The 17,598-nt window shown below is 45.9% G+C and overlaps 1 protein-coding gene across 5 annotated transcripts in view; it reads right to left on the reverse strand.

The window, feature by feature from the left end:
- The window catches only part of ECE1 (endothelin converting enzyme 1), a 696,412-nt gene that overhangs the window by 179,770 nt on the left and 499,044 nt on the right, over positions 1 to 17,598 (reverse strand). For all 5 annotated transcript variants that reach the window (XM_069610356.1, XM_069610353.1, XM_069610355.1 and 2 more), the window contains one exon: positions 7,996 to 8,099. In XM_069610356.1, coding sequence (XP_069466457.1) covers positions 7,996 to 8,099 — 104 coding nt within the window. The remainder of the gene's footprint in view (positions 1 to 7,995; positions 8,100 to 17,598) is intronic.

Below are 17,598 nucleotides of genomic sequence, written 5' to 3' on the forward strand. Positions count from 1 at the left end.
CAAGTCAGTACTTTAACCAGGGACTTCTCCACCCAGCTGGAGGAGGCCGCTGAGATAGCCAAACCAGAAGTCTTTCCGGGCTTCAGGCAGATGGTTGAAGAGAGAGTCAACCTAGTGGATCCCTGTGAGATTCTGGAGCAAAAGCAAAAATTGAAACAAGTTCTTAGATTTTCAAGATCTCTTCGCGGTGGACTCATGACTGTGGTTGCACCGAAATCCATACAACAATTCCCACAGACCCTGGTATGACTCCAGTGTTTGTGAAGCAATACCGCTTGCCTCTCCGACCATGGAGTCCCTCACAGAAATAATTAAAAACCTTGAGTCCCGTGGAATAATTCATCCAGTCCACAGCACATTCAATAATCCGGTGGGGATTTTAAAACCAAACGGCCAGTGAAGACACTATGCCGACCTAAGGGAGCTGAACAAACGGGTCCACACTTCCCAATGGCCTCTCCCCTACATTGACCAAGGGCTGGCCCAGATCCAGGGGTCAAAGGTATACACTGCCACTGACCTGACCAATGGGTACTGGACCGTACCCGTCAGTAGGGAGGACCAATACAAGCTGGCCTTTACCTTCGGGGGGCAGCAGTACACTTGGACCCGGACTCCTTTTGGATACATCAACTCCGGCAATGAATTTAACATCTTCTTGCATAAGGCCATGCCCGACTTGGGTGAAAAGGGTAACCTGGCCTATGTAGATGATGTTCTGATCAAAAGCTCAACTGTGGAGGAACACATAGCGGAGATCATTTATATTTTGACACAGTTGAGGGCTGCCGGAGCAAAACTATCTTTCCAAAAGGCACAGTAGTACAGGACCCATGTCAATTTCTTGGGGCATGAGATAACTCTTGAGGGTCTCTGTCCCCAGGAAAAGAAAGTAGAAGCACTCTGGTAACTAAAAGACCCCACAACTCTGCGTGAGCCAAGGAGCCTCCTTGTACTAATTACAGTAGAAAGTTCATTGAGGATTACTCCGATCACAAGACCCCTGATCTATCTGTTGATAAGGAGGGGGTCGAGTGGGAGTGGGGTCCTGAACAAACCGAGGCTGTAAGACAACTCAAAAGAAGCCTCTCACAAGCGCCTTGCCTAGCTTACCCTGTCAAAAACAAGGAGTTCTTCTTGAAGACAGGGTTCTCAAATACATGCTTGACCGCAGTATTATACCAGAAGCATGACAAGGTCAATAAAGTCATCTCCTATGCGAGTAAGACTTAATCCTCTGTGGAGGAACAATTCAACGATTGCGAGAAGGCACTCCTGGCAACGGTGTGGGCATTGAAGAATTACCATCCGTTCATCAAAGGGGAACACATCATAGTGGAGATTCCACACCAGCCTATGCAATATCTTCAAAGTGACAGAATCCGGCCCGGAAATGTGAGTAATTCCCGAATTATTTCCTGGATTCTGTCAATGCAAGGCTTTCCTGTGGAGGTCAGATATGGCCAAAACAAGAAGAGTCCCCTCGCACACGGTCTGGCTGACTTGCATGATTGTGCCAGAGAAAACTGTCCGAGGACGAAAGTCTTAAAATCAAGGACAACATGGAGGAATACCTCAATTCCCCATACAAAGTTTATGAAGAAGACAAGTGTGAGGGAATGACCACTGTCTGTGTGGATGGGTGCTTCTACCATGTTGACAACAACGGGGAAAAGGAACTAGTAGCCGGCGTGGGGAATGCCTGGGTGAATGATGCCCCAGAACCCTCAGCTGGGTACAAAATCGGTCTCCATAGTTGTCAAGTGGCAGAGCTGATGGCTGTGCATCAAGCCATCCTCACTGCTGTCCAACACCAACTCCACAAACTGGTCATAATCACCGATTCAGATTATGTCTGTAACGGGTTAGTGGAGCACCTGGTTAATTGGAAAACCAGAGGCATGCTATGTGCTAACAATAAACCACTAAAACATGGAAAATGAATATAAAATATTGATGATCTGGTCACTTCTAGTGGGATGACCATCTACTGGAAAACAAATCAAGGGTCATTCTAAAGTAGAGGGACCAGACAAAACTGGAAATGACTTCGCTGATCAGCTGGCCAAAACCAGAGCCATCCAAGGGGATATACTTGAGATCGAGTCCCTCTTGTGGGAAATCCAGGTCACTGCTATCACTAGGTCCCAGACAAATGCTCACAATTAACTCTCAACTGCCCAGTGGAGTAAGGAGATCCTAGATGCTGATTTGATTATGGCTCAAAAAGGGGATCCAATAATTGGCAAGTTTTATCAACACATTGAGGATCCTGAGAACTTTCCCCTGACAGATACCGATTGCATTGGGAAAGAGGATCTCAGAGTGTTGATGAAAGGTCCAAAAATGCTCTGAATCCAGGATGGTTTGTTGGTGAGGAGATCCATATCTGGCCATGACCAGTGGTTGGTCCCTACCTCATTCCGAAGCCTGATGCTAAATCACGCCCATGATGCGGCCACAGCAAGTCATCGGGGATTTCATACGACATTAGAAATCTTGCGGGAGTTTGCATAGTGTCTACACATGGGCAAGGACCTCAAACAATACTTGAACGGGTGTCTTGTGTGTGCACAATTTCATCCAACATCACTCACACACCATGCTCCCCTACAAAAGAGGGGGATGACACTGCCTTGGTCAGATTTGCAAGTCGATTTCATTGGGCCCGTGATTCGCTCCTCTAGGGGAAACAAGTACATGTCAACCGTAACATGCTTGTTTACTAAGTGGGTCAAATGTCTCCCAGCCCCAAATTGCAAGGCAGAAACAGCAGCTGCCCGATGATCAATCACATCTTCTCACATTTTGGACTACCCCCAAAGGATTGAGTCAGACCAAGGTTGTCACTTCACTAGTGAAGTGATGACAAAGATGTGGGAGATACTTGGGGTAAAAAGGAAATTACACATTGCATACCACCGATCCTCTAGTGGTCGAGTTGAGAGGTACAATAAAACTATTGTGAGCATATTAAAAAAGTTTGTGGCAGACTCTGGGCCAGTTGGGATATTCGATTACCCCTTGTCCTGATGGCGCTCATTTCAGTCATTTTCCCAGTGAGCTATTGAAATGAAAAGTGTGCTGAAATCACAGATTCTCCAGGTGGCTCAGAGAAAGCCGGGCTTCACTGACGGACAGCTGCATAAGAAAATTATATGTCAAACCCAGTTCAAAAGTGTTTTTTTCCTGAAGAAATTGCAAAATTTGTCTATTTAAAGCATGTTTGTGAAGGGCTTAATTCTTTTAAATGGTCACATCCCCTGTAAACTCTGCTTATTTTTAGATGTGTGAAATGAAAAGACTAAAGTGAATTTAAAGCAAGCCAGTATTGGAGTTGAGAAAATACTTAATTCTGACCTGACAAGGTCAGCCTGGGAAAGATTGACACTTCAAAATTGACACTCCCTTGCTACAATAGTTCACACATATTGACAACAAGGAGCACAATGGGCTCATTAGACATTCGTCTTTGGCTGAGCCAAGAACAATGGCAAACTGCCTACTGATCTCTACAGGGGAACTTCCCTCTCCAGGAAGAGGAGACACCTCACTGATCAAAGGACTGACAACTGTTGCCTGTGATGGGGAGTTACAAAGGATTAAAAAAAACTGCTGGAACTTTGATAGTTCAATCCTTATTTGTGATTAAATTTGAAACTCTTTAACTGTGCAACCTGAAGGAGGATAAATCTAAACATTGGTAGATTTTAACCTAATGTTAGGCTTTTGCTTTGAAGACATTAATGAACTCTGTACCACCAAAGGAACCAAAGTTACAGGAAAAACCTCATTGTAGCAAAGCTCTTGATGCTACAAGTGTAAGATTGTATATTCTTGCTCAAGTGATAATTACCCAGATCTGTACTGAATTAGAAATTATTAGTCCGACTGTTATGATTAAAATTGATAAGATTTTATAGAATGACAAAGACAGCTCTCACAGAGATGAGGATTGAATGTGGACATAACCCATCAAATATACAATGTATGTGTCCGATTTTATTAGGGGACATCATTTTAGAAATGTATGTGTGCGCAAAAGTTAAGTGTTGGTCAAAATCAATGTGGGAGTTCCTAAATCCCATCATAAAGATGACAGCTCTGTTCTGACTGCCAACCAGAACAAGGCAAGTGTCTTTGGCCACTCACAGCCGTGTGGGTGAGTTTTGAAATTCTGCCCACACCATAAACTTTGTGATGTCACTTGGCATGATAAATATACAAACTTTGCCACACATAGGACACTGCTTCCTGAACACAACCAGATTTCTGCACCATGCTTTGTTCCTGACCTCTTCATCCTATCCAAAACTCTTCACCTTGCAGCCGACTCCAGATTTCTTTGCAGACTCCAGACTTTAGCATTGCTTAACTCTTTCTAGCTAGATCCAAATTCAACCATCCCAAACTTGAGGGGATTTAATTCTGATCCAGTTTGCCTTGCTACCATTAAGGCTTGCCTGCTGAAACTTGCATCCCGCTATCTACAGTGTCCAGTGACCAGAAGGGCCAATCCATCCAAATCCAGTCTGAGGTGCAGTCCAAATTGACCAGAACCGCACTGCTGATCCAATCCAGCCAGAGGTGCCCTGCTGCCGGTAGACCTGACCCGATCCAATGACCAGAACCCTGACGGCCCAATTTTAATCACAAGGGACTGTAAGTATCAATAGGAAGAAGAGTGACCCATAATATATTTGCATGGTCTTATCCCAATCTTGGCCCATCCCGTCTTTAACTTCAGAACCCTAATATTGTCAGAACCATTCTTGCGTTGATTTTTCTCATTTGTTTTACAAAACCATAAGTCATTAGTGATTTTGAGTAACTAAAGTAAATCCCAGGAAGAAACAGAGTATCCACCACGTGAAGGGTTACGGTGGCCACGTAACTGTGGAGATTCCCGTGTGGCATTTCTTTTTCATAGCCATTAATATAGTGTAATAAAACCAATCTGTCATTTTTAAAACCGAATTAGTTTTCATTTTCGAGCCTATTTTTCAAAAACGCCTCTCACTAAAACTTCCATAACTTCTTCAATTTTATAGATAGAAACAAAATTTCAACTACTTCTCACTGATACCCAAGACCCTTAGCTACACCCACAACCAGAAACCACATTGTGGAACAGTGTATTTGACCCGTTGTTATCAAAAATTGCATAGTGAAATTTTGCCGCGAATTTGCAGTTTTCAGAAATGTACATGTGTCTTTTTCCCCATTCAAAGTGTTTCTTCAATCCCATCCTGATCTAAAGTGTGTACTTTTGTTTATATTATAGCTCATGTGTGTTAGGACCTGTTTAGTGTTGCTTTCCTAAGACTTTCTCTCCATTTAAGCATTTTTGCTCACTTTGCATTGTGTCACAGAGCCATTTTCACCTGTCATTTTTAAAAGTGTCAATTTCCAAAAATGGTTCTCTCTCTTGTTTGGGGAAGGAAGATTGCATCCAAACTCTAGACATTGTCTTTCATTCATGAATACCTGCTGAGTACTGACATCTGTGTGGGATTGCTCAATTGTACCTTATGTACTTTGCAGGGGGAAATATTAACCTAAACGCTATCTTTTCACAAATCAAAACTGTTATTTTTCCTGTGTTTTATATTCTGCCTTATTATAAGTGAATTCCATTGCTTTACTTATATTCTGAATTGCATTGTCACCACCTGGTGATTGCTGCTATATATATATATTTACCTTTACAAACTAGCCTGATTGGTGCAGTGTGACCTGGGGGGAGGGGTGTATTTTGAGATGGGTGTGATATGAGTGGTACTATCATTCAGAATATTGAACTTCTGAGACAAAAATAAATAAGCATTTAATTGCACAGTACATGCTAGGTGACACCTGGGTGTGGGCCTGATTGAAAAACTTAACACCAGGCAGGCATGCAGTGTAGCCTCCAGCTGGAGCCCGACAGCATTCTCTGCTCCCCGGCAGCAATAAGCAAAAGCTCGCATTAGGGGGCTTTTGATTACTGTCGCGATAGCAGAGGTAACATCACACATGAGGCCATATTTTACATGGGAACTTTTTGTAAAAATATTTTTTATATATATTTATCATGGACACTGCTGCAGCGTGACAGGGATGCGGGCCACAATGGGGTGGAGGGAAGCGCTATGCAGGGGAGACTCGCAGTAACCAGCGGGGGCCTGTACAACTCTCACACAAGATAATGGAGTGCATGCAGGGAATAGTGGAGGAATGAAGTTCGGTTAAGAAAAGGACAAGGGGCCCAGACAGGGTCACCCAAAGGCCCTTATAGGTGACCCTTAGATGGGGCGGTGTCGCCTGCTGGCTACCAGGCCTGGGGCAGTTTTCACACTGAACGTAGCCAATCAGGCAAACTTCCTAGAGCTTCAAGGTGCTCCAGGCAGGCAGTGAAACTCGGCAGCTATGAAGGAAGCCCAGGCCGATCCAGCGAACAAAGCAGCTCCAGTGGATTTTTGTTTGATGAACTTTTGTTTATTTGGAACTTATAAGAACTGGTTCAAAACTTAACTTTTTCTTTTGAACATTTGGTGAAGTTAACTTTGGACAATCCTGCGGAAGGGATTTACCCAGGACAGGTGAAGGTCATTCAAATACTGGTTAATTGTTGTTTATTCTTTTATGTCATTGATGAATTACTTTCATGTGTTTTGTTGTTTAGTGTGAGGGACAGTTGGTATGTATTAGGAGTTCCCTTAGCCTTAAGACTAGGTAGGGAATTCCCTGATAGAATAGTATTAGCGGGGAATTGTTTGAACCCTTTTTCTTTAACAACATTTTTAACTGTGAAAAAACCACAAGCAGTTGCCCGCCTCACATTACTGACCTCTCACAACGTCTTCAACTCAATGAGCTATTTTATCGTCTCTGCCTTGGATGATCAAGTTTACGCTATTGCATATACCTAAACATACTACTACACTGATGCATGACGTGAAGAATTAGGTTTGTTTTTTTACTTAGTGTGTCAAATTCTCACACAGTTACCCATGGTAAACCAGCCAAAATTCGTGGATTTTATCATATACGTTTCTACTCTATGCAAAACTGTAGAGGACGACAGATGCATTTTAAGACACCTACAGTTTACGAGTGCTTTGTGCTTATTGCAAACACACATTATCTATTGTGCTCTTTTAGAGTAAATCCTACTCATTTTGCCTAACTTTGTATTATAAAGTCCTAGACACTGTTCATCAGATTTGCCAGGTGGTGTGGGGGCATATCTAGTCATCTGTATACAGAACAGAGGGCTAGTTCAGCTTTTGAAAGACATGTAGAAACCATTGCAAGCTGCTGGGAAACTAACGAGGAGAGGCGATGCACTCTGTCTAAACTGCAAGCTATAGAACCAGAAGACCTGTGCTCAAACCCAGACATTTCCCACTTGCAATCACACTCTGACCCCGGGCAGACCACTTCCCAATTAATGTGTGTGATTTTCCTCCTCTGTCACAATTAGGATAATCGAAAAGGGATTATTTTCAGTGTGCATTAAATAAAAAAACAGGTATGTATGGTGTATTCGTATCAGACAGTATATAACCATATTAACAATTTATATAGTGCATACCCAAAGCTCAACTGCCCCATATCAGTCATGACTGTCAATTGTGGGCCATGGCTCTCTCCTCACATCTCATGATACGAGATGACTCAGACGTAGGGCCATGAAAACCTATGGGCAGGAGGCATGGGAGGATAGGATTATCAGAGATACGTTTAGCAAAGGAAAGTTGTGATGGCACAGCAATCCTAGTCAGCATTAGCAATGTTGCCATTTAAATTTGAGTAATAAAGTTCTGGTTCCCAACTTGTCTTGCACACAATGTTGCTTTTTGGATGTATCTCAGAGTCACCCCCGCCCCACCCCCCCACTCAAGTCCCCCACCCCTCCAAGCCCTCAATAATATGGAATAGTCTTTTCCCTTACACACTAACACACCCCTCGAGGTCCCCAGCCTGAAACTCCTAGGCAGACTGTTTACTTACTGGTCTCGGTTGGGTGCTTTCCGCAGCTGATCGGCTGTAACTCGTGCAGAAAAGTTGTAGAACTGCACTACGTTCTCAAAATAGAGGCCAGGGGCAACTTCATACTGCAAAAAAAAGACATGAGAGATCAGACACAGTGAATATGCTACCGCGGACAGTCCCGAGCAACTCTCCCAGGTCAAATAGTGCATCGCCCCAAAGCCAATTATGGAAAATCCCTCTGAAAACCCCCAGGTTCATAACCTCTGTTATGCTGCGAATACCAAGCAGGGAGTGCTGCCTCCCTACCAGGGTAACCGCCCCAGGACAAACCAAGAGAATCCTTTCTAGGGCTGAGAGGGAGCATCTCTCTTCGGCCACCGGGCCAGCATCTCTCCCTCGCCACAAGGGGAAGAATCTGCTCACGAAACAACCCAGTTGCTTCGTCCTATGCGCCAAGTAGGAAGTAGGCTTTCCAGGCCAATGTGCAACCCTTGAGGATTGATCCAAGGCCAAAGAGTGAGCATTTCTCTCAGACTAAACGGTGAGGACTGTATCTCGCACAGGCCTAGACTGTATCTCCCACCGGCCTAGGAATTACTCCTCCCAAGCCCAACTGGGAATATCGTGACGAGCAGGCTCCGACTCCCCTATAGGGCAATGTCCGACAGGCTTCCCTAAAAGACAAGAGTGTCTAGGCTAATGCAGGCCGCTTAGTGGGCGAATGTGGTTCAGTTCCATGACTCGAAGTACTTTAGAGCTGGTAGTTTTGAATAAAGCTGCTGGTCTAATGTGCCTTACATATACCTGTTAACCAATGTTTTCCAAAAAGTGCCCCCCATCCTCCTAGTTCTCCTCAAATGATTTTTCTTGAGAAGTCACAAGTTACGGTTTGCAAATGTAGGCAACATGCTTTTGGTGTCTGGCATAGTTTTTGTCCCAGTCTGCCTCTGCTGCCCAGGCCAGATCACACCTGGAGGATCCAGAGCGGGTCCTTAGAACGATTCACTATATTTGCTTCCGATTAGAGGAGTAACATCTGACTTGGCGCCCTTTAATGAATGAATGAATACATTCTGACCCCCACAATGCAACCACAGAGCAAAATGACAGCGCTTTACCCACAGCTGCTCTTATCATTTAAGTAGGAACCCTAAAACAGCAGTATGGCGAATAGGCACAAGTAAAAAAAAAGAAAATAAATAATACATTAATATAAAAAAAGACACCCAGACCACTCTCCTAAAAAGGGGCCCTTGCAACTTCACACTGTAAGTAAGACTTGAGAGATGTTATGTTATCGGTACTTATATAGCGCACTGTCACCAACGGAATTGGTCCCCAGGCGCTCTGGAGGATCTGTAAATGAGAAGGTGGGATGGGTTAGTAAGGTGAAGAGGGAGTAGGATAGTGAGAGGAGTGTTGTACTTTTGGCAGCTTCAACTCAGTAGACACCGGGTGCTGAGCTTTGGTGAGAGTATTGGATCGTGTCAGTCCGCGTGTGCTGTTGGTGCGGCTTATGTCTTGTTGCAGTGTGGTGAAGTGCGTGCAGCTGGTTGTGTGAGATGGTTGTGTGAGTTTTTTTAAGTATGCAGAAAGTTAGAGTTTATATTGGTTAGTAGATTATGTGACATTTAACATGCAAGCATCCACAGTTCTGTCTGAGAGCACTTGCTGACCTACACAATTCAGTCTGGGTGTGGCACTCACCAACCCTCACAATACCATCTAGATACCGCACAGGCCAATGTTCCTAATTCTATCCAAGTGCGGGACATGTCAACTTTCTCAATTCATTTTAAGTGTAGTGCTTGGCAATCTTCATAATTCAGTCTAGGTGTGGCACTCGCTAACATCCACAGTCCTGTCTAGATGCGGCGCATGCCAATGTCCTCAACTCTCAGTCTGGCACATTCTAACAATTACAATCCTGACTAGATGCGACCCAGGCCAAAGTTAGGAATTACGTCTGAGTGTGGCACATGCTAACATTCACAATCCTGTCTAGATGCGACACAGGCCAAAGTTAGGAATTACGTCCGAGTGTGGCACATGCTAACATTTATAATCCCGTCTAGATACTGCACAGGCTAATGTTCTCAGCTCCAAGTGTGGCATATGCTAACATTCACAATTCTGTGCACAAAAGAGAACAGTTTTTTTTTTTTATCATGTTTGTGTTTTTTGGATACATAAATTTACCAAAATGTTTTAGGATAAGCCTCAGGTCGTCTTTTCATCCAACACCAAGGTAACAGATCAGCCAGCTCTGGGCTACACAGATTATGCAGGTGTGTACGTCTCATCGCCAAGGTAGCAACCACACTGCAGGTGTGGGACATATTTTATACAGTGCATGCTGCCACAGATGTTGGGCTCGTACTGCCGTTATCGTCAAGTAACAGAACTGTAGTCATTTTATTGACCTCGGAAGCCAAGGGCACATCATGCGCTAACTGCAGCAGGAAGGGCCTGTAAACCTGGGGTACCACCAACCTCTTGAGGGCACCAGGTTCAGGCTTAATGGGCTCACTAACAAGGAGCTCACCCTCCCAATAGATCCAGAATGTCCTAGGCACTTCTCCTTGTGCCTGGGACAGGGCATGTTTCTTCAGACTCTCGAGAGAGTGGCACTCTCTCTCTGTCCCTTACAGAGGTCCACCCGGGAGGGTCCCCCCTTCAGCTAACAAGCATTGAAGGGAGAGGTACTCCGGGTTGAGTACCTCTCCCACAGGAAAGTCTTCTGGCTCTTTTCCCACAGGAGTTGAGACAGGGTTTACCATTGGACCCAGCCCGTCTGGAGCATGGATCCCAATGGGTGCTGTCGGAACAGCAGGAAGAGCAGGGGCTCCCTCCACAGAGGTGGCCTTCTTACTCTTCTGTTTCCTTCACACCTTGGGTTTCCCCGTTGGCGAGGGTACAGGGCTCACAGCCGGACCCTGTGTGACCTGCGATCGGGTGACCGCCACAGCAGCCAGGGGTAGTCCATCTGTGATCATCCCCAGCTCGACCAAATCATTTCCTAACAAGATGTTCGCAGGCACGTTGTCCTGAACCAGGACCGGAAGCTTCGTGTCATGTCTCCAATCGTAATGTTGATTAAGGCTACAGGCGATAATTTGGGTGACGCACCAGCTAACCTGGTGGTTCTCAGAGGAGCACCTACATAGTCCTCTGGCTTGAGCAAGGTCCTGTCCACCACTGTCATGCTTGCCCCAGTGTCTCTCAAACCAGTAGAAGGCTGGCCATTCAAGAGGACACTTCTCAAAAATCTACGAGTGTTCTGTGGGATAGTCGCCAGTACTTCTGCGTACTGTTGCTAGGCCCCAAGGGACACTAAGGAAATATCTACGGTAGCACTGAAGGTGATCCCAGCAGAGGAGGGGAGGACAGTGGCCTCCACCTCAGGTACGGAGTAGGGGTATGTCAGGCTGACAGCCTGTACTCCAAGTGCCTTACACTTGGGGTCACCTCTTCGGTGATCCAGAGCCCCACAATCCCAACATGTGCCGGGAGTGCAGGGTACGGTACTGGAAATACTGGGATCCTGCTTTGCGGCAGGCAGACCACTACTCTTACTCCCACCCAAACAGACTTATCCACACTAGGTCTTTGGGTCTTAGGAGAGGAAGGTTTTGGTTTACCCGACTGTGATTGCTTCTGGGACTCCTCAGCTTTCTGAGAGGTCGCCTTTTCTTTGTCCTTCCCCTTCCAACTGGTGTCCTTAGGGGACACCCGGTGGGAGACCCACTTGTTAGCCAACCTAGCCAGCTTAAAGGGGTACAACATGTTCTGATCATCAACATACTGACACAGCTCTGGTGAACAGGCTTCCAAAAAATGCTCAAAAAACAAAAGTTGGGACAACTCAACAAACGTTTTCACTATGTAACCATCAATCCACCCCATCATGTTCATGTGCACAGCACTCACCCAGTCAATCCAAGACGCATTCTCTTTTCTTAAAATCCCTGAACCTCTTAAGGTACTGGGTAGTTGTCTTGCCAAACTTGGCAATTAAAGCAGACTTCATGCACTCATACTGACCCTTTTCTTCCACACTCAGTTACAGAATACAGTCATATCCAGTCTGAGGCACTCTGATTAACAAACGCTTAGCCCAATCTCTTTTATCAACATCATAAATTGCACAAGCCATCTCAAACACTTCAATCCATTGGAGGCTATCAGAACCCTCTGCATACACACCAACCAAATCTTTCATAAACTTGGTTTAGCTGAAGTCTCAACTCGAGCTTTCTCCAACTGAATTCGCTGACATTCAGTGTCCTTGTCTTTGAGTTCAAGATCCCTATTCTTGAGTTCCACTTGCTGTGCCAGCTCCTCTTAAGCTCAGCATCTATTTCCAACTTGCGATATTCAAAGGCCAATTTCATCCTCAATAACTCAAGTTCCAAGGACTTTCTGGGGTTTGGAACAGAGGCAGCAGGAATGGCGGCATTCCCAGAAACAGATTCAGCGACAATCCCTGGGGCAGAGTCCTCATTGGTTGCATCCCCCACCCTTCAAGAGTTTCACAATCGGTCTGGTAGTCCACCAGGGCAGCTATCAGCTCAGCCCTAGACTTATCCACAAAGTCGAACTCCCTGGCTTCACAAGCACTCTGGAGAGCCTCTAAGCTCATCCGAGTCAATTTACCATTCGCAATAGATTCCATTGCTTGCAATGCAGTTATCTTGTACACAACTAAACCTCAATTTAACAAAGTGCAGATATCCTTGTAAGTGGCACGGTTATACACTGATTCTTAAAACCATAAGCATCCCACCAGTGTGAGGGACCGGAGGGGAGGGTCTGTACTTCCGCTCTCCATTTGGTAGCGGAGAGGCACAGAGGACCCCTGCCAAGATTCTCTATAATTGGTGCGTGGTCGAGCAATCAAGGCCTAGCTTCTCAGGAGGTGATGCATGCTGGTTCTTAAATACAGTGTAGTCCCCAAGCACCCACAAAGGAATGTCCGCACACTGTATCGGTTAAAACAGTCTTTATATAATTAATATTCAAGGTTATAGACAATATCACAATCTTCCAATTTGTACTCGGTTATCTATAATGGCAAATATACAGTTCTACTTGGTACCACAATTACTATTAGATCTCTTTAAAGTGCATCAACTGTACAGTTAAATGGCACACAAATCAGTTCATAAGGGAAACCAACAATAGAGATAAGAGGAAAGCAGTTGGTTAGAACAATTGGCAGAATACTGGCCCTGCTACCGAGACACAGTTCTGTGTGGAGATCCCCCACCTGGGCAACCTGTAGAATAAAGATATATCACAAGCCCAGTCCATATATTGTTCACAAGAGACTTTCCAATAGTTCTGCCCCCCCAAAGTACCTGGCGTTGTAGCGTTCCTCGTCGGGTAATCGTCAGCCCTTCTTGAGTGCCCTCCCTTTAAGGCAGGAGTCACGGGTCGTCTAACGTCTGAAGGAGAACAGGGTGAGCTACGACTGTGAAATAGCAGCTTCTTTCCTAGCGTGCTGGTCGATGGGGAAGCATAAACTTCCTGCAAGGAAGAGGCGTGCAGGGCACCTCGATGTCGATAATTCTGGACTGCAAAGAGTTTGAAGAACTGTGGCCCAGCAAGGGCATTGAGTCGTCGGTGCTGGTCTTTGGGTGGCGGGAAACCCACCGGTGGCTACTCCTCGGTGCGTCGACGGTCTGGCCCTCTCCAGTGGGATAAAGCGGTGGCCATGTGGACGAGAGCGTCCTTGGATTCAAAAGTTCTTAAGCAACGGGAGCACGCCGTCTCCGGTCGGCGACGGCGGTCGGCGATAGTGGTGGACAACAGTCCGGGCACTTCTCCTTGGGATTCCGTGGCAGTCCCAGTCTCGGGTCGGCAGCCTGTCATAGGTCTGTCTACCAGGGAGCTTTGGCAAAGATCAGCTGGTGCACGATGGTCCCTCGTAGCTCGGGAAAGGGCGCCTTACCAGTTCCTCTCTGGGTCAGTCCTTGGAGACAGAGCATCTTTCAGATTGATCGAGAGCCACAGCAATTCTTCTCTTCCAGCAGGGCTTCAAGGTCAAGCATCGGTTTCAATCCGGTTACTCTTCATAGTTTAGACTTCAGCTCTGAACACTAACACGATTCCTAGCAGTCAGAGGTCCCCAGATATACTGTTGATCTCCCATTCATTCCGCTGGGTCACACTCTAGCATCCAATCACTACGAAGGGCATTCAGCAGTCTGTCAAACAATCGGGCGCACAGTGCATTCAGGCCATTCTTCTCCATCCAGACACTCACAACACAGAATGTGGATTCGGACAAGTATCACGCCATTCAACACTACACACTGCATTCATACCAGTTTCGGGCAGGGCTGTCTCAGTCATTGTGTCAAACACCAGAAACTAGACATCCACAACAAGAAGTGCATATTTGTCACACACTCCATCACCCAGGTCCCACCCTCAGGCGTACCCACAATATACAGTCGTTGGGAAGGCTCAGACCAGTGTGGTCGGCACTTCCCCACACTAGCATATATGGAACTTCCACCCAACAGCCAGTCGGGGGCAAGGGACAGAGTCACGACTTCCCGGGACTTTGGGAAGATCAAGGTAACAGGCGATGGAATGCAAGAGGCTACGGGGGCCATCTTGTCTCCATCAGGAATCTACCGATTCCAATGACAGGGCCTTGGCATCCCAAAATGGAGGACGCTCAGGGCACCAGTCAATTCAGCACAGAGCTGCCACCAGCCAGTACCCTGCTCTGTGGGCCACAAACAGGTGCCCAAAAACATACGCTAGGGGCACAGGGTTGTACCCCCACCCATGGGTGCGATAAGGGTATCCCATGGGTCTGTTCACCAAAACCAAAAGAGAGCTGCACCGCCAGGAGTCCCACATGAACTCCTGTGCGGAACACACAACAGAACACATGATAAAAAGCAGTAAAGGACAAGGATACAGAGGCCCTGTCCCTCCGATGCATTTCCAGCATCACATCCTCTTGATTCACTCTCCTGCCAAGTATGCAAAAAATTCCTTTGTTGCAGGGTCCCAGACCCTCTTGGTTTTGAGTGCAGGTCCCAGACTCGCGCAGTTGCATTTTATCAGTTTAGTTCACAATCCTGCCAAATATACAACGGTCTCTTATTCACTTCAGGGTCCCAGACCCTCTCTTTTGGATGCGTGCCCCAGACTCTCACTGTTCCGTTGTATCCACTTGGTTCACTCTCCTGCCAAGTATGCAACTATCTCTTGTTTGGTGTAGGGCCCCAAACCCTCTTACTCCAGCTCCTTAGCTCACTCCTATGCTTCCCTGGATCTCTAAGAGCTCCCGGGTAACCCACGTACATGTTTGCTTCCTTCTTGGTGGTATCTGCAGTCCCAGGGCAGCTGTCTCCTTCCTGGAGGCTCCGACAGTGTTCCGGCATTAAGCGGGTGTCTTCAGCATCCATGCAGACTGAGGCTACTCTCCAGTTATGCATTCTGTTCTTGGACGCTTTCTCTCATCCAGTTCTGGCTCCCGGATAGAGGGACGGCTCTCCCTCTCTCACATCTCTCCAATGCTTTTGTTTGAGCCTGAGCTTGAACTCTGTTGGCACTCCCATGTTTGACTGATGTTTGGAAACTAGACCGCTCATTCGGTTGCTCGCAAGTGAGTACCATCTTTCAAGCTACATGCAAAATACTTTATATTATTTGGTTTTTCAGTGTTATGCAGGTCAGTGTGGCAATATGCATAATACTTTATCTGGTTTTTCAACATTATGATGTATGTTAGTTTGGCTACATGCACAATACTTTGCATTATGGGTCCCTCAGTATTGTCATGTAAGATAGTTGGAATAAGGTGATAACAGTATATATATTAACTACATCCAGGGAGGGGGCACGAGGACTTGGAGTTACAAAAGGGGTTGGATGGGGAAAAACGGGACAATACCGTGTTCTGGGGTGATGACTGTCCACAATCCCATAGGGGGATTCCCACCCCAGGTGATCTTCCATCGGTGTACCACCTCCAGGGGCACTATTGTACTGAGGATGCGCCGCCCTGGCCCCATGGGAAAGGTCCCACCTAGGGAATAAGGGACGGCATCCTCAGATTCATTATACCAGGTTCTCATCTCACAAGTTATTTTCCTTATTTCTAATGGTCTCCCTCTTTGACCAGGCACCACAAAAGAAAAATGGAAGCGCTTTCACATGAGAACAAAGGGGCTGTCATACATTGAAATTCCCAGTACCCGTTGCACCTGCAGAGTGATTGACATCATGAGCTCTAGAACAGTAGAGAGCAACACAATGACTCCCAGACTAACGATTAGCCCAACTGCTTCAAGTGGGTTCTGAGAAGCAGGGAGGCACTCCAACTTCAGGCATTGGTTTACTGAGTGTTCCAATCAACCCTTGTTAAGTGGATTTGAAGAGATTACCCTGCCTGAAACCATGTTTAATGCGGCTCACTTTTACAATTTAAAGCACATTTGTTGGCCAAGCGTACTATGTTTAAGAGACTGGCGTTCACACTGGCACCTTCCACAACTAGTTCCTTCTCCATAAATGTCCTGTAGTGTAGTGTCATATGCATGTTTACTATAATAGACATCATGCTTCTCATATTGGCACCGGGAAAGGAATGATGGAATCTTGGAAGCATATCAGGATCAAAGGCTTCTGCTCACAGCTCTCTCTGGGTCATAGCTCCTCAAACCTTCAACAACTACCACCTCAGTGTTGCCTCTTCCAGATAACCTCAGCTTCTCCCCCACAACTGTTGCTCCTACCCTTCTTATATGTCTCAAGATTTTACCACGCCATGGGGGAGTGCCATGAGCTGTTCAACATTGGTCTACTGCTTCTCCTCATTCCCCAGCATTTGCGGTTTTTATCCTCTAGTCACATCTTCTATCCTGGATCATGCCATACTTTCTGGTTGCGTATGGTCAGAAGTTTATGCGGGTCTCCTTATTTTACAAAGTATGACTGCCCGTGTTTCTACTTCCACCAGTGTCTGTGTGAAAAGATGGGTCTCTTTTTATGGGTATTTGTGACACACGACGTAGACACTTTGACAAAGCTAATAACATCCTGCAGAATTGGAAATAATAAAACAATCATTTTAAAGATATTTTGGAGACACTTTTTTGATGAAATATCTAGAAATGTAGGGGCATTGGATCTTCTACAGCATGTTTGGCATGTAACATTGGTCAGAACTTTAGGGAGTTTAAAGAACGCTCTCCGAGATATGGAAAGGAGAAAATGTGGATTCTCCCACTGGTCATTTTCGGAATGGTTGCCAAAAGAGGGGGTGTTTCCCAATGCAAATATAAAGCAGATCTAGCGCTTCTCTCTGCCTAGTGACTCCTGCATTGCCATGTCAGTTTGCTTATTTCCCCAATAAGCATATATTGCCATAAGGTCTCTTCCTCAAGAAGCGCTAGCTCATATGTTTTTGGGCTACAGGTTTGAATCCCAATTCTAGGACCCATCTTTCGACGGTGTAGAGTCCTAGTTGGTTTGTGGTCCTGCTATAGATCTATGACTTAATTAGTAGGGGTGTACCGATTGGTAGATGTAAGTATTTGGCCGAATAGTTGGGCAAGTATTTGGCCGTAGTGGAATACGGTGCCGGAGAGTGGC

Source organism: Ambystoma mexicanum, chromosome 8, assembly GCF_040938575.1.
Source record: "Ambystoma mexicanum isolate Mex_15411 chromosome 8, UKY_AmexF1_1, whole genome shotgun sequence".
NCBI classification, from domain to species: domain Eukaryota; kingdom Metazoa; phylum Chordata; class Amphibia; order Caudata; family Ambystomatidae; genus Ambystoma; species Ambystoma mexicanum.